The sequence below is a fragment of the Coffea eugenioides genome, chromosome 3 (genome assembly GCF_003713205.1).
Source record: "Coffea eugenioides isolate CCC68of chromosome 3, Ceug_1.0, whole genome shotgun sequence".
Taxonomy (NCBI): Eukaryota; Viridiplantae; Streptophyta; class Magnoliopsida; order Gentianales; family Rubiaceae; genus Coffea; species Coffea eugenioides.
This window is the reverse complement of record NC_040037.1, coordinates 34,714,277-34,741,707: the sequence shown is the minus strand read 5'-3', so window position 1 is coordinate 34,741,707 and position 27,431 is coordinate 34,714,277. Positions and strand designations below refer to the sequence as shown.

General features: G+C 34.9%; 3 protein-coding genes and 1 pseudogene across 3 annotated transcripts; 1 reads left to right on the top strand and 3 right to left on the bottom strand.

The window, feature by feature from the left end:
- Positions 1-2,473: 2,473 nt before the first annotated feature.
- Positions 2,474-11,001, top strand: LOC113765141 (uncharacterized GPI-anchored protein At1g61900). Its single transcript, XM_027309219.1, has 8 exons — positions 2,474-2,836; positions 3,175-3,292; positions 4,273-5,130; positions 6,777-7,022; positions 7,136-7,150; positions 9,115-9,255; positions 9,434-9,481; positions 10,708-11,001. The coding sequence occupies exons 2-8, from the start codon at positions 3,259-3,261 to the stop codon at positions 10,779-10,781; spliced, it is 1,416 nt and encodes a 471-aa protein (XP_027165020.1). The 5' UTR covers positions 2,474-2,836; positions 3,175-3,258; the 3' UTR covers positions 10,782-11,001.
- Positions 11,002-11,952: 951 nt separating this feature from the next.
- Positions 11,953-13,761, bottom strand: LOC113766473 (protein NUCLEAR FUSION DEFECTIVE 4-like). Its single transcript, XM_027310663.1, has 2 exons — positions 12,880-13,761; positions 11,953-12,816 (listed from the first exon to the last, which is right to left on the bottom strand). Exons 1-2 carry the CDS (start codon positions 13,759-13,761, stop codon positions 11,953-11,955), a joined length of 1,746 nt encoding a protein of 581 aa, XP_027166464.1.
- A 3,923-nt stretch (positions 13,762-17,684) lies between these two features.
- LOC113766835 (cytochrome P450 704C1-like) lies at positions 17,685-20,406 on the bottom strand. The gene is made up of 6 exons (XM_027310996.1): positions 20,085-20,406; positions 19,280-19,495; positions 18,863-19,153; positions 18,467-18,787; positions 18,160-18,363; positions 17,685-17,940 (listed from the first exon to the last, which is right to left on the bottom strand). The coding sequence occupies exons 1-6, from the start codon at positions 20,388-20,390 to the stop codon at positions 17,743-17,745; spliced, it is 1,536 nt and encodes a 511-aa protein (XP_027166797.1). The 5' UTR covers positions 20,391-20,406; the 3' UTR covers positions 17,685-17,742.
- Positions 20,407-26,721: 6,315 nt separating this feature from the next.
- Positions 26,722-26,840, bottom strand: LOC113767266 (annotated as a pseudogene).
- Between the last annotated feature and the right edge of the window lie 591 nt (positions 26,841-27,431).

The following is a 27,431-nucleotide window of genomic DNA, read 5'->3' as shown; positions in this document are numbered from 1 at the left end:
AAACACACCCAATATTTGGCACTACCGTACGAGCTAAATAAGTACTTCTTTTGAGACTAGAGTATTTCTGGCTGTGCAAGGCACAGCCAATGCCCAAGGTATTGTGTAAAGAATATTGAAAGATTTTTTTGGCATAACTTATGTCGACAGAAATTGCTTGTCAGTAATGAGCAACGCGGCGCTTTCTTGTAAAAGCATTGTACGCATATGAAGCTCATATATGAAGAATAGATAGGAATGGGCATCTTTACTATTCAAGAACATTAATGATCAATGCGAGGATTTCAAATCAAAATCATGCCTGTCTACTCATTTGTCTAGACGAAGGTAATAAAAATAAAGTGTAGAAAGAAATGCTTACTCTTTTGTTTCCAATAAATATCAATCTGTTGATTAGTCAACTTGATTATAGTCATATAAAGCATACATTTGATTAATAAGTAAAGCAAAGGAACCTACAATTGAAAAAGTAGGATTAGCAGGGAATCGAACTACTGAACTGACACGCAGGAGCTAAAGGGGAATTGCGCATTGACAGAATTGGTTTCCATCTTTAGAAGAGTTAGGCCTTGATATAAGGGAGTAATACTCTTTCTTTAGTTGTTTTTTATTTTTCCGTGTACTTTTGGATGTTTTGTTCATGTTCTTCTTCTTCTTCTTTTTTTTTTCTTAATAAAATCTAGGAGTAACGTTCCTCACTCATGTACGAAATTTTACACCAAAAAAAAAGGAGAAAGAAATCAATCGATGCACTGAAGAACTTAGTCAATCAGTTCATGATAAGCACACCTAGATTAGTACCCTGTCGATACAACTCCCGCATTATGCTTGATTAGATAAGGATGAAAAGAAACTGAACAACAGATGAGATCGTGACACCATTGCTGCCTTTCTTTTGCATGCTAGATTTTGAAGCCTGTCATGTACGAAAATTTGCACCCAAAAACTCCATATGTGGTCTATACCTGTTAGATATGACCATAGAGATGGCGTTAGAGATGACATAACTGAACCCAAACCTTCACAGTCCATCCAAAATATGTTTGTCTGCATATCCTAGATTCCTAGCTGCCTACATAACTTTTCCATTGCACAAAAAATCAAATGGTTCCTTGAAGCATCACCCTTCCCATATCAACCATCTGTTCTTCCACTACATGACCGGTCAATAACATGGGATTTTCTGCTAACATATGCAGCAATGCCGGCTTCTTCTCCGTCAATGATACAGATACGTGGATTTCCCTGAACTGTTGTACATGCATGTGGGCTTTGTGGCATGAGAGATGACATTTTTGTCGTCAAAATTTTTTTTTTTCTCTGTTACGTCTAGAAGAATAAGAAAAATGAAAGTAACTTATTAAGTGAAGATTCGCAATTTTGGGATTCATCAACTCATTGAAATGTTTTGATGTGGAATACTTCCTTAAGAGATTTTTTTATCGTTCAATTATTGCTTACTATAACCAGATCAATTCGTTTCAACGACTTTAAGATGCTTTTTTATTTTGTCCCGCAAGGGCTATATCAGTTCTTACCAGACAATCTGACCTCATTAGGTTTGTGCATTTTTTGGTGCAAATATCAGGATGTATGGTTCAAAGTTACTGAGCAAACATATTTGATCAAGGAAACCTCATGTTTTTTTAATGTTCCAGCTTTATAGATACTTGGATTTAGAGAAACTACCACAGATTCTGTAATCTTCAATTTGGTGTAATAGTATTCATAGAAGAGATTATGCATCACTCACTGTATTCAAGTCCCAGTTTTCATTGTCTAGAAAGCAGAAAGCAAAACGAAGTAGAAACAAAATAACGAGAAAGATAGAGAAAGGAGAAACTGTTGACCAAGTGGTGGAAGAGTTGAATTCATACTTTTCTTTGTTTGGCTTGGAACTACACATAGCAGGCGGACAACCCATTTCTTGGCCACTGTTTCTAAAAGCTGTTCAGCTACTTCCTTGCTTCTCTGCTTCTCTTTTTCCACCGAAGAGGAGTAGTCCAACATACAGGAACAATGAAAAGGAAAGGAGGATTATTTGACCCAATATTCCAGAAATAACCCTGAACAATTACCTACTGTTTTGAGAAGATGGTATATCTGGTAGGGCAAAATTGTCATTAAATGATAAAAGACGTACAAGCCCCTTAACAGTAGTCAACTTTTCAGTCTAGAAACTCAAATTTGGAGGGCATTGTTGGCAAAAGGTAGCTGCTACAATACACTCCCTTCCTAAGAGCAGCCACGTGGATCAACGTGGGAGAAGAAGGCTTAGGTTTATATATATATATATATATATATATATGTATATGTATGTAAGAAAAGGACTCATTTTTCTAATCATAACACGTGGCAAAATCAGGTTGATTATATTCCGAATCCAGTGGTACACCGCTGCTACACTGGAACGGAGTAGGTTTAGGTAAGCATACTTAGAAAAAGGAAAGAAAACAGACCCCGAAAAGACACTCTTCAAAGAGGAAAGCATTTTTACTTTTTCTCTCGAATCATTCAGTTATTGAGCTCCCAAAACTTTACTCTTCACTCTCTTCTCAATCTAGGGCTTTTCTTTTCTCTATCTCTCTCTCTCTCTCTCTCTCTCTCTCTCTTTCTTTGTTTTTGTTTAAATATCCCATTTCCCATTTCCGGAGCTCAAGAAAAAGGATAATTCATTTTTGAAGTGAAATAAAGGGTTTGAAGCACTGATTAATTGGTATTGTCGAAATTGTTTTGGTGGGAGCGGAGAAGGGTTTCTGAATTTGGAGCCCTAGGGCTTACAAATGAGAAATGATCTGAGAAATTTCCGGTCCGTTTTGGGGTTTAGTAACTTCAGGTACTGGTTGAATTTATTTTTTCTGCTTTTATTTTATTTTAAAGCTTTTTTTTTTGGTGTTTATGTGTTGATGACTATGGATCTTAAGGATTTCAGCTGCATTTTTCTTTTTACTAGTTGAGTAGGTAATGAAGTGTTTGTATTTTTTTCCAACTTTTTAAAACAGCGGAAGGGTGGGATTTTAAGAAGCGGGGATGGGTAGGAGTGGGATTTCGATATTTTTTCTGAGGAACTGATTTTATCCGCTATGAGTTGGTAATGAAGTTCTAATCTTGTCTAATTTTATTGTAATTGATTTGACTTTTATTACTTAATTATGTCATGTTATCTGTTTTCAGGTTTCACAATGGAAATAACCTGAACTGCTAGCGTGTTTTTGAGCTTGGATTTCTCCATGTTGCTGGAGGAGGGTTAGTGGAGTTATGGATTGTGTAAAGAGAATTACGCGTCTTAAGGGTGAGTTAGTTGTTAATTGTGGTGTTTGAGGTTTTGGATTTTCTCTTAATTTTGTTTTACTCGCTGTTTTCGATGATCTCGAAGTTTAATTATGAATTCTGATGGGTTGCTAGACTTTCAAGCAGCTACGGGTTCCTAGTTCTTGGTTCTTTTGGTTGGTTCTTTGATCTTGTAATTTTAATTTATCCTGGTTTAGCTGAAGTTGTTAAGAGAGCTGCTGCTTTCCTTTAGTGTATGCCGTGCTTTGCTTTAGATTCCTCTGCAGGTGAAAATCAATTGATATTACTATCATCACAAATTGTTCTATCGATGAAACCATAGGTAGACAAGTGAAGAGTAAAGAAGTTAACCAACCTATGAACAGAAACCACCTTCAGTTGCTCCTTCAATGCAGAATAAGAGAAGGATAACATCTATGTGTCTGAAAATAACTCTAATCCACAAAAGAATGGGACCTCTTAATGTAGTGAGTTAGTGAATGCAGTTATGAATAGAAATTAAATACCTTGATGCGGGCATCACGACACATGACTTGTGTTTCCATTTTATGTATCTCCACTTTATCTCATATACTACCACTCTGGGAGTATGATGTAATCATCCTTTCTGTATCTTGAAAATCATTCTTGCACCTTCTTTTTTTGTGAGTCTTGAGTTGATGGTACCTGATAATTGAAGGCTAGACCATAATATTGCTTAAAACCAGCGTATAAACCAGGCTACTACCCTCCACCACTGCAGTATGCAAGATGTGATGATGATTTCAAGTATTGACTCTCTCTCTTGTATAGAAAACAAAAGAAGTTTCAATATTTTCATCAATCCCGGGGATAACTAATTAACCATAAGTACCATCATGGCACACGAATGATGTTGTCTAACTAAATATCTTGTTCTTTGTTATTTCTTTTCGTTTTCGATGTTACCACAGAATGATGCATTCATGAATGAACACTTAGTCTGGTTGTGTTTTATTGTAGGTCCTTTCGGCCATCATTTCCTACTTTTTGCAATTTGGTGTTGGTCTACCATTCAGGATGGAGTGGCTTTTCAAACACCACCAGAACCTGGGTATATTTCTTCCAATTCAGAGTTAGCTAGTCCACCTGCTGCTGGACTATTTGAACCCATAGAAATATCACCAGCTGTTTTTCCGCATTATCCAATTTCTGGGCAGCCTCTGCCACCAATGTACCCTATCTACCCAACAACGTATGAGCCAGTCTTGACTGGAAGGTGTCCTGTAAATTTCTCAGCCATTTCAAGTATCACACAGAAAACTGCATCTGATTGTTCCCAACCGCTTGCGGCAATAGTAGGAAATGTCATATGCTGCCCACAGTTGGGTAGCTTACTTCACATATTCCAAGGATTTTATAGTAAGAATTCCAGTAATTTAGTTTTGCAAGATGCTGTTGCTGATGATTGTTTTAAAGATATCATCAGTATATTGGCCAGCAGAGGGGCAAACAGCTCGCTACCTGTAATCTGCTCTGCTAAGTCATTAAATATCACTGGTGGTTCTTGTCCTGTGAAGGATATAACGACTTTTGAGAAAACAGTGAACACTAGCAAATTATTAGAGGCTTGTACCACGGTGGATCATCTAAAAGAGTGTTGCAGACCAATCTGTCAGCCTGCGATTATGGAGGCTGCAGTACAGATTTCAGGGCTACAATCTGTGATGACCGGTAACAAGGACATAGCTGCTGCTCCATCTAGTGTTGACACCATAAATGATTGTAGAGGCGTTGTGTATTCCTGGATTTCAAGTAAACTCCCATTGGAAGATGCCAATTCTGTGTTTCGGATGTTATCTGCCTGCAAAGCTAACAGAGGTATTTTTTTTGTATCTTCCATTGTTTCTTCTATGCTCTGAACTTCCAGAGCACCTTGAAGTCTTGAAAAAAATTTGCTTGCTTGCATCTTGTGCATGCCTTACTGTGCTTCTACCATTATTCTTTTCCTCACTGAAGTATGATAGATTCAACTACATACTGTAAGATATGTGACATGTTAAAACTAGTTACCACCTCTCCTGTATTCTCTGCTTTGTCAGTTAGAGAATGCTTCTTCGAGTGGTCTTTGTTTCTATTTCAGATGGAAGAATCATTTTTGGTTTTAATCTTTCAAATACTTTGACTTTTGGATATTTTGCATTTATACTTTGTTGTAAGGCTGGAAATCTGAGATTTTTAGAAAGAGTAAATCAATAATGGCCCTTTGACTAAAATCAGGTGGTGTTATTCAATAGTGAGCAAGAACCTAAACTTCTCATTTACTGGATATCAGAGAGCTCATTGAGCTGCATGATATTTCAGCAGAGGTTTATGATCTTATTATATGCAACTATGCATTACTCCCGGAAAAGTAAACAAAGTAGAAGGAAAAGAATAACCTAGAGTATATTGTTTACTCAATATATGAAATAATATCAAGGATTCAACAGGCTGTACATGTGTCATCTTTGGTTAACTATCTGAGTTGTATTTAGTCAATGTTTTTCTGTTTAGGAATCAATTATTTGCACACAAGTGTACCAAGAGAGAGGGGGAGACATAGTATGTTTTAGGGTTGGATGAGTTTTTGTTTTTAAATATGGAGGTAACTACTGAGAAATTAGGGGGAGACAGTATATTTTAGGGTTGGAGGAGTTTTTATTTTTAAATACGGAAGTAACTAATGAGAAATTAGAGTGCTAAACATGAGGTAAACTGGAGAATTGAGTTGGCTGGAACCAAAATCAAGCTTTGAAATCCTTGTTTGCTTCTTCTTCTTTAATCCTGAATTTACACTGTTAAGTCAGTAAACCTTTTTTTTTTTTTTGGTGATTAGACCCAAGAGGGCCAAAACCACTCGGACTATTGTGTGTGTAATTACCACCAAGACAATTCAATCCAAATCAATAGTTTGGACACCACACCTACAAATCACTAGGCAGATTTTTCCAATTCAATGCCAACATGGAATTCCACATGCTATCTGACCTATTTTACTTATAATTGTGTGAACTGTTTACGTAATTTTTTTTTTCTTTTTGTCCTTGCTTCGTTAGCAGTGACAAAGAAGCATTTATGTGAATTGGTTATGGTGATGAAATCCATTGAGTGTGTTTACAGAGTTTGGGATTCTAAAGTAACAATGTAGGACTTAAAAAGTAAGGCATTTTTTTTACATTTACCTTGGTGGCATTAAATTGAGCAACACTTTCTCACATTACATCCGAAACCCAAGATGGGAAGCCTGATTAAACATTTCCCTGGATAAGAAGTATGGTTGCATTGTCTTTCAAGCTTAAGTAGTTTGGATTTGGTATCTCATGGTTAGCTCTATACTGAATATTATATGTTATTACCTCTTCGAGAAGAAGTTATGAATAAAAATGGTCAGGAAATTACAGCATAGATATCCTGGATTATTGTTGCTGCATTTTTAGTGCTATGCTGCTGGAATTGTTCTTATAGTTGTGGTGTATGGAATGCAGTTTGTCCTTTGAATTTTACGCAACCATCAGAAGTGATTAAAGCATGTCGAAATGTAGCTGCTCCAAGTCCTTCATGTTGTAGCTCCTTAAATACATACATTCTGAGGATACAAAGACAAATGTTAATCACGAACAAGCAAGCAATAATTTGTTCAACGGTGTTTGGGTCCATGCTACAGAAGGCTGGAGTAATGACTAACGTTTATGAGCTTTGTGATGTGGACTTGAAAGATTTTAGTCTTCAAGGTGATTTGCTTGTTACAGTTTCAGTCTCTATTGCTTGTACAAGGTTTTATATTTCCTCTGATTTGAATTTTTTTTTTAATCTCTCATGATATTGCACTCTTTGGCTGGAGCAGCAAATGGACAGCAAGGTAATCATATTATCACTGCACTTGAGCTTTTCTTTGACTATATTCTCTGTCTTCTCCTTTCCTACTATATGGAGTTATTGTTCAATGTCAATTTGTTGGTCATCTGTAGGACATGCAGACGTTTTCTGCTGGTGTAATCTTATGTTTACACCTTCAGTTGACATGGGTATCTGTTGGATGCTTTTATGTTTCTACTTGAAATAGTGAATGCTAAGGGGTTACTATTTGGAACTCGAATCTCTAATTGCCTAGGTAATCCAAGTGATGCAAGAGTAAAGTCATTCAATGCTCACTTTCAGTTTGTGACTTTGTTATGGGCCTTAATTGCCTACTAAATTGTTACAGATATTAAACATGTTTCCTGACTGCCTACCGCTTTCTTAGCTGCATCTAATTATTTACTCCCCCCTTTTAGCCGCTTTGCATTGAGGGTGATTTTAGATTGGGCTGCATCCTGGGAGTGATGCCTCTGGTGTCTTGATAAATAGCGGGAAGCTTTGTTTGAATTTGCTGTGTCTCTTTGTTTCTGCATGCACATTTATAATTGGTGGGTTTATGACGTGGATGCATAGAGTTATTCAACCAGGCCCGGCCCAGTGGTTGAACCAGTCGGGCAGGTGAACCGGGCTTCAGGCCAGGCCAGGCCAGGACTCTAGTTTGATCAGACAAGGAGTTGACTGGGTCAAACCTGTTTGACCTGCTTGTTCAACTGGGAACCTGTCCGATTTCCAGTTAACCCTTTTTCTTTTTTAACAATTGTGGGTCTTTGTTTTTGAAACAAAGTGTATATATGCTTTTGACAAGATTTGTAAATTGGATCTTCATTTAAATGTACATAAGACTTTACCACATGCTTAGTTTTTATTTGATCATTAATTTTTTTTTAAATAAACTTGTTTGCTTTTTTATTATACAATGAATCATTTTTAACTTTCAAACTGACAATATTTGAGTAGTTAGATAATTATTTTGTTTTTATACAAAAATAAAATAATAAAAAAGTAAAGTATATCTTTGAAAACAAGTGACACAATTTGTTTTATATTTGACTATATTATTTATTTATGTAAAAGAATGATAAAATGTAATTAAATCTTCTATTATTATTTATTTGTTCATTATATATCTAAGTACAATAATTAGTATCAAAGTACTTTATTAGATATTTTACATATACTAGAATTACTATTTTGTATTTGTAAATGTTAAATTACTACACACCAGTTCAATCAGTGACTCGCTGGTTGAACTAGTGACCCATTGACCCGGTCCCCTTTGTCGGGTTCCTTGTTGGGCCGGATTTAATAACTATAGTTTGCCCAGTTGTAGCATTCCCAGCCTTCCTGATGCGTAGGATCTGACTTTGTTTGCTCAGATGATGTTTTTCCTTTGATGTGAAGATGGTAGAAAGATTTGCAGTTAGTGCTTTCCACACATTTGCATTAAATAATGGAAATTATTTGAGGTGTCTTGTTGAGTGCTTTTATTGTTCCTAAAGTCCCATCAAATAGTGTAGTTTCTAATACTTTTCGACTGATATCTGTTCATTTTGACAAATCCTGCAAAATAGTTCTGTTATTTGTGCGTTGAGATTGGAAATATTTTGTTCTGCTTTTGATTTCTTAAATGAAGATGAGACAGGTGCCATTTGGAATATGTACAAGGTTTACCTGCAATAGTCTGTGTATGCATGGATATGTGTGTACATGCATAAATGCATACATATACATGTAAACACATATTCTTTAGATGTACCCCCACACGCAGACACAAATGTATATGAATGTGTATGTGTGCATATCTTAAGAGTGTGTACGCATGTTTGCGTGTCTGTATGGAAGTGAATTTTTATGACTTGGTAAGTGACAAGCAGTTAACGGATTACATCTCTTGGGTTGCGCTGATTGAAATATACAAAAACGAAAATGTAGCACTTGTTGATGCAATTCTGGCATAAATTGTAGGCTGTTTGCTTGGGAGCTTGCCTGCAGATGTGGTATATGACAATTCAACAGGCTACAGCTTTACTTGTGATCTAAGGGACAATATTGCAGCCCCGTGGCCTTCATCATCCTCTATGACATCCTTATCCCTTTGTGCTCCTGGTAATTCATTCAAATATAACCTAGTTATCCAATTTTGGTTCACAATCTTTGTATGAGTACCAAAAAGAAAAATGTTGATTTAGTTTATCAAAAGTAATAAATTGCATACAAATTCGATAAGGTGACTTAGTTTAAAAGTCGTGTCTGGGCTACTGATGGTTTGAACTCCAATTTGCAGAGATGTCCTTGCCAGCACTACCCACGTCAGAGACACTGCACAATTATGGTGCGTATTGCTACTGGCAGCAGCTTCACACTTCTGTTAGTATCTTTTTTAGGCGTTGTGGATTTGTTGTTGATTGGGTCATAAATATATGCCCTATGGAAACTTGGAGTGAGCTATAAAATCTAAAGGCTGACTTCAAAATTTTGAAGACATTAAAATTCTGATTGTGTGTGCATTTCAATCCACTGATAGTTCAAATGGACTTGAAAATTCTCTTTTTACATGTATGATAGGTAATGTATTACATTTCCATCTCAAAAGAAACTTAAATTTAACATAAAAATATTGTCTAAGTTTGCTAGATTGGTACTGCTTTCGCTTAATTTTGATATAATCTCATTATACTGGATTTTCATCATATTTCTACCTTTATGGTTCTTTCTTTTGTCATTATTGCTCTATTATCTAGTGAAAGCAGAACTTACATGGAAGAAAATATTTTTGTTGAAAGAACGAAGATTTATAACCTGATGGCGAAATCATTTTCTTTAATGTGGATAGATGTATACATGTGGTAACTCACGTAATTATTTTACAGCTATTATGTGGTTCTAAATGCTATTTATGCATTAAGGGAAAAAGAATGTTTGTGAGGGGGTGTCTGGAGGTGTGTGTCTGTTTAGAGAAATTACCAGGATATTTAATCTTTTCGAACTTAGCAAGTAAAGTAATGCTAAGAGTGTTACAATTCAGGAATGCTAAGTGATATTATTGATTAGAACTATAATATGATCAGAATGGGATGAAAATTATGTTTATTATGAATACTTGATGCAGTCACTAAAAAAATAATTTCGGAAGGTGTGGTTTCTTAAAAGGACAATCTTACTGATTAAACTCGTGTGTTGCACCTTTTTTTTTCCCTTCTTTTGGCTGTGTTACAACTTACAAAGCCTAATCTTCTGTGTTTATGTATCTCTAGCCATGAATAGACCTTTTCTCATTTCCTTGTGTTGCATTTTAGGTAAGGAAGTCTACTTGTGCATAACTTCATAACTTACTTTTTTCCAAGATGAAATAATTTTGAACAAGTATTAGAGCTAAGAATTTTTCAGAAAACGCATTGTAATGGGCTAATGTGTGGCATGAAGTTCTACTTTGTTGTGCTGAAAATTTTGTTCATGTGGCAGCAGTACCACATTCTTGTAGCAGTCCATTGACTTCACGTTGTGTAATAATGCCATTTTATTAGTTGGTAGCTGATATTCTGTCATGCTATGGTGCAGGTTGTCGTCACGTGAGGCTGGATTTTGTTGTAACCATTCTTTTGTTTGTAGTTTTGAGTACCCTATCGTACTAAGTAGGATTAGAGGGTGCTGAGGCAGTTTGTGTTAGATCAAAGCACAGTTGACTGTCATGTATATTTTTTGTATCCCTTGTCATGTATAGTGTCCTCATTATTTGCCTCCTTTCTGATGTTCTAATCAGTTTTTTCTTCTGATTACCATGGCAGAGAGGGGTGTGTGTGTGTTATTATTATTATTATATCCAGTTTTTGGTAAAATGAATTTTACTTGGTAGAGGTGTGCGATCAATTATGATGCCTGCAGGTTGCAGAAAGGATCTGGAGATATCAGATGCACATAGTAAACTCTTTTTGGACAAATTGCAGAGTATCCTCAATTACCTTGTACGTGCAAAAGACCTGTGGAATCAATGACTATCTGTTGGTTGTCCTCGATCTGCTCTTATTATAGTAAGAATTATAGCAGCAAAGAAAAAAAAAAAAAAGTAACTGTGTTGAGCTGTATTTGTTTTGCAACTTTGCATGAATCCACTGGGTTAGTTGTTTTATATGAGAAAAAAAGAAAGCAGAGAAAACAAGATGAATTCTGGATTTCATATTCATGGCGAAGCCCATTTTGATCTCCTTAAAAGTCTGTTCTATGCATGTTTTCACGTGCGACGATGCAAGCCATCTGAAGCCTCAGTTTTCAGACAGAGTAACGGCTAAATGTTCTCTCATTCTCAGATTGGATTAGTCCAGTTCCTAAAGGTCAAAATTGGGAAGATGTAAACATTTTTAGAGGGGAAACTTTTTCTTTGAGAAAGATTTTCCAAGAAAATTATCGTTTGTTTTATCAGATAAAAAATTAATAAATTGAAAAGGTTCAATTATTAATTCAAGTCAGATCTTGCTATTTACACAACCAAACAATAACCATAAATAGCAACAGCTACCCCTTCCTATATGCTCTCAAATATAAAGAATCAAAGTTAACCTAAAAGTTTCTACGTATCTTTTTGTTTGTATGCAAGCCAGTCTATATATGATGATGTGCTATCCACCAACATATTGTCAATGGAATATCCGTGCTTATTAATATAAGCAAATAAATATTAGTACTACAGTACCACTATTATTAGAGTTATATGTATATATATGTATGTATTTTGGAATTATTATATCATAATAGAAGTATAAGGGAATTGATGATCAGGACCAGATAAAATTTGAAGGGCTTTCTCACCTATGTGCAATCTTCTTGCTTCTTTTCATCTATACATTCAGTTTCATGCTTGGATTTAGTGATGGTGCCATCATATGCTTCACTACCAGTTGCATCAGCAAAATCCATCTTTGTGCCATCTCTAAACTTTCTATAAATGTCTCCTTTGTAAAATTCTCTTGTTCTAACTACCAGAACTAAAGAGACAAGGCAACTAAAAAGGGTTGCAGCTGCTATTATAATAAAAGATTTTCTGTAACACTTCCCCCCAAAGCATGTCAAGTCCTGGCCAGATTGTCTTGTGAGCCCCTTAGCTACCATTTGCTTGATTGCCTCTTTATCATAGAGATGACCAGCTACTTTCACATTGAGAATATAGGCTCCAATTGGGCATCCGAATGCACCAAATTGGAACAATGTGGAGTAGTATTTAAGGCCAAATATCTCTGATACTATTGCAAAAAGTAATGTCCATTGTGCTCCAACACAAAATCGAATGATCACTGAAGCTATGTAGAGAGAATTTGGAACTGCAAAAGCAATCAGGATATGACCAACACAGGCAAGTGCAAGTACGAATGTAAGCATCAAAGATCGCGGAAATTTGTATTTTGTTTGAAGGAATTCTGAGGAGAATCCGGCTGCTACTCGTCCCAGATAATTCCAGATGCTGACCAGTGATACAAAAGTGGTAATGCTATTACTTGGATAGCCTAAAGATTTGCCAATTTGACCCAAGTTATCTATTGCTGTTAGTGCACCACCGATGCCACATGATGTCGAAATAAGAAGAATTAACAGGTCCAAACTGAAAACTGCTTGCAAAATGGTGTAGTCCTCCCCTAGCTCTGGTGGATGGAAGACATTTCTCATTGAAGCAATTGTCTTGTTCCATGAATATGTTGCTGCCGCTTCATCAGCCTCTGGGGCTTTTGCCACAGAATCCACTGGTGTCTGCAGGGAAACTTGAGTTACTGCAGGTTCAACTTGGATATGATGTGAAATGTCACTACTTGGCAACAATAGTCTCTTGCTTTTCCAGGTACTAAATTCTTCTTTTGCCACAACAAGAAGTGGAGAAAAGACCAGAATAAGCACAGCAACGGCGCTTGCAATATATTCACTCTGACCAAATGTAAGCCTCTCTTGGATAATGATTATGACCATCAGAAAACTGGCAAGGCCAAGTGAAATATACAATATAGAGTAGAACAACCTGAGCTCATTCTTCTGCTTGACGACCTTCATGAGTCGAATTGCAGGAAGAAATACGACTGAAACAGCTGCCGGAAGCCATCCGACGAGCAGTATGATGGACTCGGTATCATCTCCATTCAGGGCATGGTACATTTGTGTCATGATGGCGCCGCTTAGGCCAACAAAACCTTTCAAAAGGCCTAAAACGACTCCTCGACTCTCAGGAAAGTTCTTAACGGTGGTGATCAAAGAGCCCGTATGAGCAAATGCCTGTGAATCTGCACCGATGAATATATACAAGCACAGCTGCCACACCTGAGGCTTCGGGGTACGGCCCGTGACAGCTAGCCAGATCATGAAGTAACCAAAGAAGTTCATGACAGCGCCAATGGCCAAAACGACCCATGGAGGACAAACTTCATTGATCAGTCCTGATATGATTCCGAGGTTGCTTCCCAAATCCTTGTAAAAACTGACCAAATTAAGGGTCGTTTGATCATAGCCTAATGTGGACTTGATGTCATTGGAGTAGACACCAAATAAATAAGCACCACCATTGACAGACATGATCAGTAGTGAAGCGAACAGAGTGAACCATCTGCCGGTCAGCAAATGCAGCCCAAAACTCCGCATTTCTCTCCAATCACAGCCCATGTCCCCCTTGCATTATAAGTAAAGTATGTTAATACATGCATATATATATATATATATATATATATATATATATACACACACACACACAAACACAAACACACACATATATGTATGTATGATAAATGTTTGTATATATAAGTGAAGAATTATAAGTGATGTAAGCTTACAGCACTTTTTGACTGCAGTTTTTTTCTTAATTTTGTTCGTGTATTACAAAGATTAATTGTCTTTGAAAGTAAAGAAAATGTTTTCCAAATTATGATTATTGAATCCCACGGATTGAAATTATTGCCACAGCCTTTCTATAGATACCATGGAAATGGTTATTTCATTTTCAAAATAAGCTATGGGAAATTTTAAGCATCAAGTAAATTTACCTTCCTCGAGATTAGGCAATATTACAAATCATTTCGTATGTTTTGACATTATTACAATTATGCTCTCACTCTTTTCCACGCTCTTTTCACCCCTAACTATTAAGTACAAGATTTGAATTAACCTGATAACGAGGAAGACTCTAAGAGCCCTCTTCTAACTATTGAATCCACTCTAGTGGTTTACAATTATGCACCTTGAATACTGAAACATTTATCAATTTGCCATTGAATGTTAAGGACGTTAGAATTATTAAATTATTCACTATTAGATCATTCTCTAATGTGCCAAGTTCGAACTTTTCACCAGTTCCGTCTGTCAGAGTTAATGGAGATCATTGTAGGGGATTTGTTATATGGTCAAACCACAGGGTATGACATGCAATACGGCCAAACCTTCAAGGAGTTAAATATAGTTAACCCAACTATTAAAAATTAGTATTTTTTTTTGTTATCATTTGTTGGCTAAAGAGAGAATTGCTTAGGCATCATAAATCGTCCTTTACAACCAATAGTCAAAGCAATTTAGCTCAAAAACTGTTCCCTTGTGGGGTATTTTGATTTATCTTAGTTTTGTGTCTCCTTGGCATGATATAAAGGTATCCATCACCCAGATTTTTATATGCTTTTTCATGATTTTGACAATTCCATTTAGCTTCAAGTGCCTGGCTCTTTATACCATTGCCGTATTACAATATTCCAAAGATTCTAATACCGGAAAATTTCCAAGCATAAAGTGTCATGTTTTGAGTTTTTGTACTTCTTAAATAACGATTTCACTTATAAATCTTTATTTCAACTCAAACATGCGAATCTGAGATAGGAAAAATTTGGTAATGTAAATACAAATGACTATTGCGAATGCATGGTCCACTAAAAGCAATATAAATTAAAAAAATTAACTTTTTTTTGTCTACAAAGAATGAAAATTATTTAGTGTAAATGAGAGGTTTGGCGGCCAATTGTCAGCGAAGAGATGAGTTAGGATGGTTTCCTTTAAAAAAAAAATGAAAAACAAATTACAAAGTAGAAGAGGGTGGTTTGCCAAGAGGGAAACCAATTTGGGCAACCACCTACGAAATAAATTTGAGAAAAATGTGCTGAGTACCTATTGTGTTTCATACTTAGGGCCATTTGGAGTTGCAATAACTTATTGAAAAATATTTCATCAATAAGGGTTTTAATAAAAAGCACTTATCCAATATTTAAATACTTTTAAGTATATTGTTTGGATACATTGTTCAATAAATACTTATTACACTGGGTAATGTGTAATTTAAAATTTTTTTAAATGTATTTATCTCTTTATTTAGTTCATAATATAGGATAAAATTATTAAATTTAATGTTTTATTTTTTAAAATACAAAAGCTATTCTAAAAACACCGAATTTGAGATTTTGCTAATATTACTTTTAACACCAAAAGTTTTACTTCTAATTTTATAGAATGGCGTTCACCAAACATATCAAAAATACTTTTAGCACTCAAAAGTGCTTTTTTACTAAAAGCATCGTAACCCCAAATGGGGTCTAAAAGAAATTAATTCTCTGAAGAAAATGCTTTTGAAAATTTTGAAACATGTTTTGAAATTGCCTTTTTCTTTTGATCTCACAACTATGTCAATTGATAAAAGTACTCCGTTAATTTTTTTTTTCTAAAAACACCCCAAAAATAACCATGATATCCTTTGGTTGGTTAACGTATTTGCAACAATGCAAAGTTCAGGCAGAGTATGTGCTGTAGTAATTCAATGTGACACTCATCTTTCTATTACAAATTAAAAATTGTCTTATGAAACTATTGTTCTTACTAAATTTATCCTGTAATTTCCGTAAGTTAAAAAAACAACCAATATAGACTTAAACATGAAAAGAAGTCCATTAATATTTTTATATTCGAATGGGAATGGAAGAGGAGAAAAGACAAATTCACACATAATCAAACAAAAAAAAAAAAGAAACAAAAAGAGCAATTATGTGACAAACTTTTCAATGAGGGCATGATTGATTGTCTTGCCGCTAGCTAAATACATTTGACTGTTAATCATAGAGTTTATTCACTACTAACATCTAATTACAAGGTGTAATATATATGAATTTAAGCCTTTAAAGAAGTATACCAGAAAAGTTGACAAAACATTTTTAGCAATTGAATTGAACCCATAAAACACTGCAAATGACTTGAGAGTTTAACTGGGGTTTAAAAAATTTAGAATCCAATCGTTTCTGTTTATAAAGAGCATCTAAAGTCCACAGACAGCACTAGGAAGGTAACATCACGCTCCCATTATACTAATATTGTGTTTCTGTCCTAGTTGATGAAAACAGCCTTTGCAATTCCATGAATTAAATTTTGTTCAATTCTAGACCGGAGCTCGTCCTTCTCTCTCTCTCTTTTTTTTTTTTTGTCAGCACGATAAATTATATGTTGTAACTTCTTCTATTCTATATTAGAGAGAGAGGGAGTTAAACTGATCAAAAGGAACTCGATGAACTACTATTAATTCAAACGGATGCCTGTGTACCCGCTGGCAAAATATTTTCAGAAAAACCTAGAGCTCGTCCTTCTCGTTTAGGAATCATTCTACTTGAGATATCTCTGCCTATGTTACGTGGACTCGAGTTCGGACATCGGACACGGGTGCATATTTAGGTATCGAATTTGTATAAATCAAAATTAGGATACGGATATTTCTAAAGACTTAGACTTGGTTACGTAGACACGACACTAACTTTAATAAATTTAAGAGTAATGACTAATTATTTTATTACACTAATCGAACAATTGATAAATCGTCTCTGCCAACACGAAAATCTGATGCTGACACATTAACCTCTTCTCTTTTCTTATGTTCATCCGTTCCTACCATGTTTTTCTCTATATTAATCCATCTCCTATTCCGTCAGCAGTATCATCTTTAGCAAGAAATAAAGTAATGTGATCCTTGAAAGATTCTAATCTCGAAATTCATGAAGAACTTTCGTTTTTCCACTTAGTATGAAAGCTGGAACCTGTGGTTTTTGTATAGTAAGATATAGTGTACCCACTCCCTAGATTAAGAAGCAGATGATTGGGTATATCCGCTAGCTTTTTTCAGTTCTTTTAGGAAAACATGTTAATGAAGAGATTAATCTATTTCGCAAGATTTTAACTTTTCTCTGTTAAACTGCAAGCAACGAAACTTCAATGTCCCCTTCGAGTCCACCACATTACTTTTGCTTAATACAACACATTTTGAACATTTTGAATGTTAAGCCATGGAAGTACTGTAATTAGCTAATAATGCCACGATTTACTCATTTGCTTGTCATGTACTAAAACAGTGTAGAGTAGTATAATTGTTCCAGATGATACATTACTCGTACACGTGCCTTAATAGTTAACAAGGAGAGCGCTACTTTGTATAAAGTAGAGATATTAGTCAGGTGATCGTGAGGTTCCAAGTTCTGACTCTTAATCCCTACCCTTTCCCTATTCCGCTTGTAAGGTTTGGAGTCGCCTCTCAAACTAAAAAAAGAGTTCCAGTATAGATTTCTAGGTTTATAGGATAGAACAAAGTGTACAATGATAAGGTGGCTGAGCACCTTAAGGATTTATGTCACGCCATCTAGGGGAAGCTTGAACATGGAGGCCTCCATCCACATGCAAAGTTAGCATTGTCTTATACTTGACCACTTTCTGTTTGTCACTCAATTTGAATGTGAAACTGCCCAACAATACAGCTGAAAAGATTTTCATCTGCCTGTAAGCAAACTCCTTTCCAAGACAGATCCTCGGTCCTGCCTGCATTTACACCAGCTCGGGTTTTTAAAGTGTCTTTTAGCAAATTGATGAGAAATTTGATCTAAATATGAGGAGTAATAACCGCTATTTGTGCAAGAAAAGGAATGAAGAAAAGGAAATGCATTGTTTAGATTATGGTAGCAAGAATGTAAAAATTAAAAGAGCCTTTTATTATAGGTCTATGAACATTTGTGTTAAACACAGAATTTAAATTTTTACCTGGAAAGCAGGGAACTTAAAAGGACTTTCTTGTTGAAAAACACCATTTTCATTGAGCCATCTCTCTGGGCGGAAATCTTCTGCATCTTCACCCCATATGAATTTCATCCTGCCCATAGCCCAAGGCTGGTACGAGATGGTGTCCCCTTTCCTGATACTGAGTCCATCTGGGAATGTATCATCAGAAAAGCAAAACTTCCCATCCTGCAGTAGAGAAAGATACCACTATACCATTTAGCTGATCTTTGATAGTCCCATAATAATCTGCACGATATACCAGCTAATAACATATTATCGGTTACATCACCAGAGGAACAGCAGGATACAGTCTGAGTGTTTCGGTCAAGGCTGCATGAAGATACTGCATTTTGTCAAGTGCTTCTTCAGTGATGTTGTTCGCTAATTCATCCGTCAAAGGATTGCCCTTCACATTTGTTGCTTTTACCACCTCATCTGCAATTCTCTCTTGCATGTGAGGGTGCTTGCACATCATGTAAAAGAACCAGGAAAGAGTACTAGCTGTTGTGTCCTTCCCAGCAATTATGAAGCTAAGAATGATATCTTTTAGATACTTCGGATCCGTTTCATTATTTTCCAGAAACCTTGACAGAATGTCTTCTTTCTTCATCTGTCATAATGCATTTTATAGTTACATATTCAATATGCTTAATTTAAGGTCAAGAAGAAGTGTGGTTTAACTCACTAGCCAATCATCCCGCGACTTGTGCAGTTGTTCTGTCTTGCTTCTGATGATTTTATAGACATATTCATCAATAACTTTGACATTGTTCCTCAATTTTGCTTCTGATCCAAGGTTCAGAAATCTTTTCAATTTCCAGGGTAAATCAACATAGCGATACAGGGTGATTGCACTTGCTTCATCAAAACAACGAGAAAATCGTGTGCCTTCTTCATTTGTTCCGCACATGCTGTCGAGTTCCACTCCAAGTACAACCTTAAAAACTGAGTCCAGGGCTGATTTCATAAACAAATCCTGCCGATGAGATAAAAGATCAGTCTATTGTCTATTGAAAGGAGTTCATGTAACAAAGTTTTCCATCCTTGTAACTGGAAGGATCTTTCTGTTATTTCTATTATGGAAAAGCAAGAAGATTCCTACTTGGACATCCATTGTCTGATTTGATGCCACTGCTTCTGATACTAGCCTAGCAAGTTTTGATGCATTAGTTCTGAAGACTCCACTGCTGAAGTCCCTCAAGATTTTGGTAGAGAATTCGTAACTAGACGTCTTCCTCTGATTTCGCCACTTTTCTCCATCTACCGTGAAAATCCCATCGCCAAGAAGGTCCTCCAAAACGCTGTGGTGGTATGGTCCCTACACAAAATCTTGTATAAGATACTTACAATTGGAAAGATTTGTCAGTAGACTGTCCTCTACATGCTGAATTCTGTTTCACCACTTTTTCCCCTTTTTCTTTGCATTAGTATTTGTATCACAATGTTTACTGCTACATACATCCAATTGTAAATATCATACTGCAATCCACAAAGGTTTCTTTCTTTCAATGTGTTGGCATCCAAGAAACTGTCTAGACTTCCTAAACTTAATTTGTTAATCAAATTCAAAGAATATACGGCATTCCTGGATGCCAATGTAGATTCTGACATCTTAATGCTTCTCTGTGATGTCAATCCTGAAAATCTTGTTTCTATTGTGCTGAAACAATCTGCAAGAACAGAGACCTAGACAAATTCCAAAAAGATATTCCACTATAGTTCTTTAACAGGTACAATTTATGCTGTTCAGGGAAAATGTATTAGCCATACCATTAGGCTAATTAAGCTTTTTAACTTCTATCTTCAATAACCTTCCCAAAACAGTTTATGATACAGAACACAAAATTCCTAACATCATTTTTGCCTCCTGAAACTTGAAATTCATGGTTGTTTTAGCATGTACTCACCCTGCCATAATTTGCAAAGTTGGTTTTGAGAATGTACTCAACATTTGCAGGGTCTGAAGTGTACACCTCGCACCTGGAAAAGTTGAGCATCCTGAAAGTCCTGTACTTTCTAGCCAAATCAGTCAGATAATGATGCAGCCTGTCGAAGTTGAGCAACATGTGGAAGACGGTGCCCCCAACAGGAGTGTATTTTTTCTTCTCCCTTGATCCTCTTCTCATACTCTTCAATACACATGCCGTCAGAGCCACAGCTAAAGCTGCTGTAATGATCCATGTCGGATTAAACAGAACTTCGATTGAAGCCATTTTTGCAGATGTTACAGAAAAGTATCTTGTCTGTTAACTTGATCAAATGCTAAGCAAGATTTGACATTTGAGAGTATAAATATCTTTTGTATTATCTACTTGCAAAAGCTAAAGAATTAGTCAGATAAGGATGGTAGCCACTTCAGGAGACGACAAGATTTTCGGGAATTTCATATTGTCAGATCATTTCCCCTTTTTTTAATGCTGCCAATTGATGCTTTTTAATCGTGGGTTCCAGTCAAAATAAATGAGTTCACATTAGAACTTAATTAGGAAGCATTAAGAAGTAAGAAACTGTAGATATAGGGAATTTCTATTTCTTGAAAACGCCAACGTTTTTATCAAAAAAAGAAAAGAAAAGAAAAAGTCAACAACGTGAACGTCAGGTCTATCATGGGATTTTAAAATTTGATTTGATGTTATATTTTTTTGGGGTTAATCATACTGTGCCTCCAGAAAGTAGTATTACCCAGTCACACTTTATTGCCCCCAACTTTAGAAATATTCACTTTACTCCCCTCTTGAGTAGTCAAATATTGAAAAGGTTAAAACCGTCAAAAAAAATGTGTTGAAAAGACTTAAATAGCCATGGTTTGTTGACGCTTGTGTTGGAGGAAAGTTAAGCATACTGCACGTATAACTTGAGAAAAAGAACAAAAAAAGTTATTACGAAGTGAAAAAAAAGACAGCCAATAATAAGTAGGGGAAAAAAAATTCTGAAAGAGCCTTGAATCCTTTTGAGAGACTAGAAAATTTTCTGAAATTCCCTCAAATTCACTGAAATTTCGCTTAATGAAACAATTCAATCAATTGATGAAGAGGACGAATTAGGCAATTTAACAGCATTGAAGTAACCTTGTCAAGCATTAAGCTAATTGATGTGATCCATTTGTTGACGTTAGATTCAAAAGTTTAGAATTTGGGTTTATTTATTGAAGTTAAAGTATAAAAAAAGTTTTGGCTTGGCTTTTTTGTTTTGTATTGCGCCTTCTAATGAATAAATACTATATAGAAACTAGAAAGGTATTAATATTACGATCATAAACTTATTCATTGAGTTATGAGAGGCTATGTATAATTCCGAAAGAGAAATATTCAAATGAAGTGATAGAGTCAACTACTAAAATCGGTCCAGTAATTAGGAAAGCATGTTTAGAGTCTTCTTTATTATTAGATTCAGGGTTTGAATTTTATAGTCACAATTGTGAGGAGAAGGAAATGACGAGAGGTTAAACAAAAAATCAACCTCATTAACTTGGAGGTGGTGAAGTGAATATTTCCAAAGTCAGAGGGGATAAAGTGTGAATATTCCCAACCTTAAGGAGGACGGGCAAAGTGTGATCAACCACATCATTTATTATGCCGTTTCAGAGGACCCGCAACAGCGGCTATCCGCTTACGTGACGTAGCAAAGGAGAGATAAAAGCCACCTGCCAGCAAGAAAGGAAGAAAGATACGACAAGGAAAAAAACAAAGATAAAAAGCCCTAAAATATAGAAGCAGGTTTGTCCAGTGGCCTATCATTTGCCAAAGAAGGAATGGCCTGCGAGTATAGCTTTCTTTTTTTTTTTTAAAAAAAAAAAGCCGTGCTTTTCATTCAACTTGGATCGGCAATAGCGGCATTGATAACATCCTTGGGGAAGTTTACCAAACAAACTTTACTTCCCTCAAGAGACGACGACATTTTAGACAACAAATGTGCAGGTATATTGTTTGATCTTTTCATATTAACAAAGCCAAATTCTGCTAGCATGGACCTGATGCAATGGATAATGTCACCGATCAAGAACAGGTCATGATCTGCACTGTTTATCTTCTGCACGATATTTAAAGCATCTCTTTCCAAATGGAAATGAGTGATGCCAAAGTCTCTAGCAAACAGAAGAAGACCACTGAGACAAGCTAAACCTATTTGGATTGTTATTTTTTAGAGTTTTCGTAGATTGTAACGATTTAATATATGTGAGTGAAAAATAATTAAAAAATGAGCTCAGGAAAGGTGCAAAAAATTTTAGATGAAAAATGGCAATACAAACAAGGCATAAGCTCTCAACATGCTCTGCACTAAAACTTCAGGAATTCTCTTTGTCATTGCTGCTTCAATTTGACCAATTCTTTAAAGTTTAATCCCCACCTCCCCTCATTTTTTATGGAAACCAAGTAATAATATTGCACCTATTTTTAACTTTATAAAAATAAAAAAGGTAAATACTAATAATTGTTTTTAAAGTGAATTTTTGAAAGTGATATTTTGTTGGTTTTCTTCAAAAATTAGAAAAAAGTAAAATTATAGCTTTCTTTAAAGTTTAATCCCATTTTCCTGTCATTCCTGATAGAAACCAACTAGCCCACTTCTAATTATTGCGCCTACTTTTAAATTTATAAAAATAAAAAAATAAAACACAAATAATTGTTTTAAAAGTGAATTTTTGTTTTTTTTTCAAATATTAGAAATAAGGAAAAAAAGAGAAAAGATGGCCTTATATGGGAGTTGGCATATTAGATGGGTTATAGGCCTACTAATAGTATAGGAAAGCAAGATCTTTTTCTTTTTTTAATATTGCTACTTAGTATTAAATTTTAGGTGTACAACTTACCTGTACAATTTCTGAAAACTTTGAACTTGGAAAGTTGAAAGTACGCATGACACATTGAAAAAATGAATAAAAACAAAGTGAATAATTTCAAGGCTTATGTTAGAAAAACATCCCCTCCGATAGCTCAAAAAAAATCTTGCTAAAAAAAAATCATCTCATATACACACAAGCTCTCATTCCAAAACTTTGAAAATAAGAAGTATATAAAGGAAATAAAATCAAAGAAGCAAAATGATAAATTTACAATAGTCTATGTCCCACAGAGCATCCAAGATTTTGTTTCCATTTTGTTTTGACACAAAAGTCGAGAAGTAGCTTTTTAGGTTATGATTATTGAATCCCATGGACTGAATTTACAACATCTCTCTCTATAGTACGCCACGGAAACAGTTATATCAATTTCAAAATCATCCATGGAAAAACTATAAAACAGTATTTTTTTTTGTTATCAAATTTTTTTAGTGTAAGATGTTGGTCGCGAACCCGGGATCTAGGGATGGTAACATTTCAGGTTTGAACTGGAACCAATCCAGAGGTTTTTTGAATCGAAACTGGAATCGGATTCTGGAAATCGGAATCTGAATCATAACTGTGAGCAAAGGTTCATGTTCGCTAAAATTTTGAACCAAAACCAAAACCGATGGTTTAAGATCTATTCAAACTGTTCAGAAAAACATTCACTACCTAAACCTATTTAGACATTATAGAGTTTAATATCAATAGTCAGTTTCTAATACCCATAGGTCCAAACCTCATCTAACAACCCATTATTCCATTCTATTAGTAAGTCTATATCTCATAACTAATCTAAATTCAAGACCAATCTAATTTAATCAATAATGAAATATTTTTTCATAAAATTTGTATCATTTTCTTTTTTTCCTTGTACATGATAATATAATAATTTTTTTATATTCATTCTCATATTTTTTTAGAATTAATTTAACAAGTGTTTAAGCATAACTAAAATAACTGGAATCGTAATCAGAAAAAATCGAAATCGTAACCGATATAAAATTAGAACTAAATCCGGACCAAAACCAGAGGTTCAAGAACTATAATTGTAACAACCGCTGTAAGGATCAGTTTAGGTTTTACCTTTTTAGTAAAATCGAAATCATTAGTTTTTAAATCAGAACTGATGATTCTAGAACCCATCCCTCTCGTCCTTTTTTTTTTTTTTTATCATTTGTTATCAAATAATTGCTTACGCATCATTAATCAAATGCTTATGCAAAGGGATGGCAACGAGGGTTGGGGAAGGGAGCCCACCCCGTCTTCCAACAACTTTCCCCGCTTTCACCCTGCCTCGTCACCTCGGGGTGTCCTGTTGTGCCTCACTTTTTATTTGACTTTGATATATATATATATATATATATACACACACACACTCACAGCACTAATAATGAATTTAGGAATTATTGTTTTGAAATTTTAGCCAAAAAATTCAACGCGAAACAAAGTTTAAAATTTATTTTGATCTTGTAAATTTGTTTCTTTACATTTTTTTACCTAAAATCTAAATCCATTATTTCTTGTATATATAAACAACATGCCTTACACAAAAAAAAAAGGAGAAAAGAATAAACTACCATAACAACATTATCATTCAAGTACAACAAATTAACAAGAAAGATTAAATTATTTTATCACAAGATAATATCAAATTAATCATTTCATATCACATATATATATTCTATATTTTATATGGATAATATTAAATCATTGGCCAGGGTGTGTGGCGGGGAAATGGGACGAGGGTATCCTGACTATCCTCTACCACTGCATTAAACTCAAAGTGAGGGAAGAAAAATCCTCTCATTACCATCCCTACTTACACATTATGAATTGTCCCGTACTCCTGGAAGTTTAAAGTAATTTAGCCCAAAGATTGTTGCCTTGTCCAGTATTCTTTTTTTTTTTTTTTTGAACTTTGTGCCTCCTTAAAATTACACTAGGTATCTACCGGTTTGACAACTCCATTTAGTTACCATATTACAGTGCCCTAAAGATTCTGATAAAAAATTCCAAAGATGAATTTGTATATTTTGAATTACTTACCTTTTGATAAAAATGCTCCAAAAAATAACCTTTGGATAAAAAGAATGATTTCACTAATAAAATCTGTATTTATAAACTGATATAAATGAATACAGGATGGGAAAAGTTTGGTACCGCAAATACAAGTAACCAACCAACTACTTCTAAAATAGTTGGTCGACAAAAGAGTTTTAAATCTGTACTTAAATGTAGGTTAAGAAATCAAATCTCCTTGCTTACATTCTAAAAATCCAGACTTTTCTAGAAGTGTCGCCCGTCTGAGCTACTGGTAGTTCAGTCCCTTTCGAATTTTCCTTGGGTCTTTTCAAATCCTCCTTCCCCTAATATAGAATAAGTGTAGATCTATCATGTCCAAAAAAAAATACAAGTAACCGTTGCAGATTTATGGTCCTCTAAGAGCAATATAAAGCTGATGAAAAGATTTTACTTTTGCGCTAAAGAATGTAAAGTATTTCATACAGATAACATGTTTGGCAGCGGAATGTTGGCGAAGGGATTAGTGGTTTTCCTTCCGAACCAAAAAAAAAAAAACAAAGGAAAAAAAAAGAGAGAAGAAAAAGAGGTGGTTTGCTGAGAAGGAAACCAACCAATTGGGGCAACCGTCTACTACATAAATTCAGGCAACAAAACGTTGAGTAACTAACGAGTTTTATACTAGTTTTTACAAACATGTTGTGAAAAAAATATTAAACATGTTTTTCAATCAACTTTGTCATGTCACATGAGACAGATTATTTGCTATAGTAATTTCCATAAAAAAAACTCCAAAAAACAACCATCTAAACAGTGCATAATATATATTTTGTTTGTTGTTGTATTCCCAATGATGAAAAGTCTATGCCAAAAGAAGATGCAAAAAAATTCAAAATTGATCTTTATATTGAATAAAACTATTTCTGGAAAAGCATCCATAAAAAAAAAGATTAACTAAAATTTTTTGGGTTGAAAAAAGGAAAAATGGCCATTTTGGTCCTTCATCTTTTGAGTTTTGGTCAAATTAGGCCCTTATCTATCATAATGACCATTTTAATCCCTTGTTTTTACAAAAGAAGGCCAATTTAGGACCTCTAATGGAAAATAAAAAATTTTAACGAATTAGTCACGTATGCAACATCGGCATGTGCACCATTAGAAATAATGGTTTTGGTTCATTATCTTTAGGATTGTGTCTAATTTTGTTCCTCATATCCATTAGTATTTTCTAATTTCTCATTAAAAGTCTTATATTGATTTTATTTTGTGAAAGTGAGAGTTCCAATTACTGAAAGAACAAAATCTTGAAGATGATGTATCAAAATATTCATTTTTAGTGGTTCACTTGCCTTGCACTTAACTAATTCAAGATCCTAGATTTATAGATTTTTAATTTTCCATTTGAGATCCTAGATTGGCTAAATTTTTATTTTCTTTAGCAGGTCTAGATGCGAGAGTTTATGTTGAGGGTATTATAGAGTAAAAATCGTGTCAGCAGATTTACATTGGAGAGTATTACAGAACAAAATCCGTGTCAACAAATTACTAAAAAAAATTTTTGAACGTTTTTCTAAAAATTAAAAAAAAAATTATTCTTTTACACGTACATATTGCAAATGGGCTCAGAAGCCCCAAAATATGAAATTCATTTAGTTTCTTTCGCCAAAAAAATAACAAAGATTTGACTAAGATATGTAGAAGCCCAACCAAACTGGTTGGACCTCTCCCAAAATTGGCGTATGCTACTTTTTGCAGCGAGCACACGGTATTCTTTAGTAAAAGGCGAAAGAATAGTTCGCTCTGTGCCCACTGCGTAGCTGCGTGGCTTTTGCAAGGCGTGGTGGGGGCCCTTATAAAGCATTTCTAACGGGACATTATAGTTGAGCTAGCCGATGTGGGACTTGACTCGTCCATTCTACTCTATTCCATCAAACTAAAACGAAGGAAATGAAAATTAGCTATGTTACATGGTATTTTCATCAGGTTTTCTTAGCCTTCTAGAACTTTAATTATATATGCTCCATCCTAGTCTTACGAATTTAGGTTTTTTTGATATCTAGAGAGTGAGGCTTGGATTGGGATCTGTAAGTAGTTCAATTCGTAAATAGCACCTCACAAGTTTCGTTTCAAATAAGTTTGTCCCTAAATGTAAATAAGTTGAAATAAGGTGTAAATGAGTTATAAGTAGGATATTAAAAAACTTTTTAAAATGATCATTTACCCTGAAATGGAATAAAATGAAACTTGTGAGACCCGGATCCGTTCAATTCACAGTAAATTATATGCCCTAGAGGAGATTTTGTGGTCAAGACTGAGAATCAATCCCTTAGATAATTAAGGTGCCTTTTGCTCCATTTTCTACTGTGCATTGCAAATGTAATTCTGTGTATAACTCTGCTCAGAGATTTCT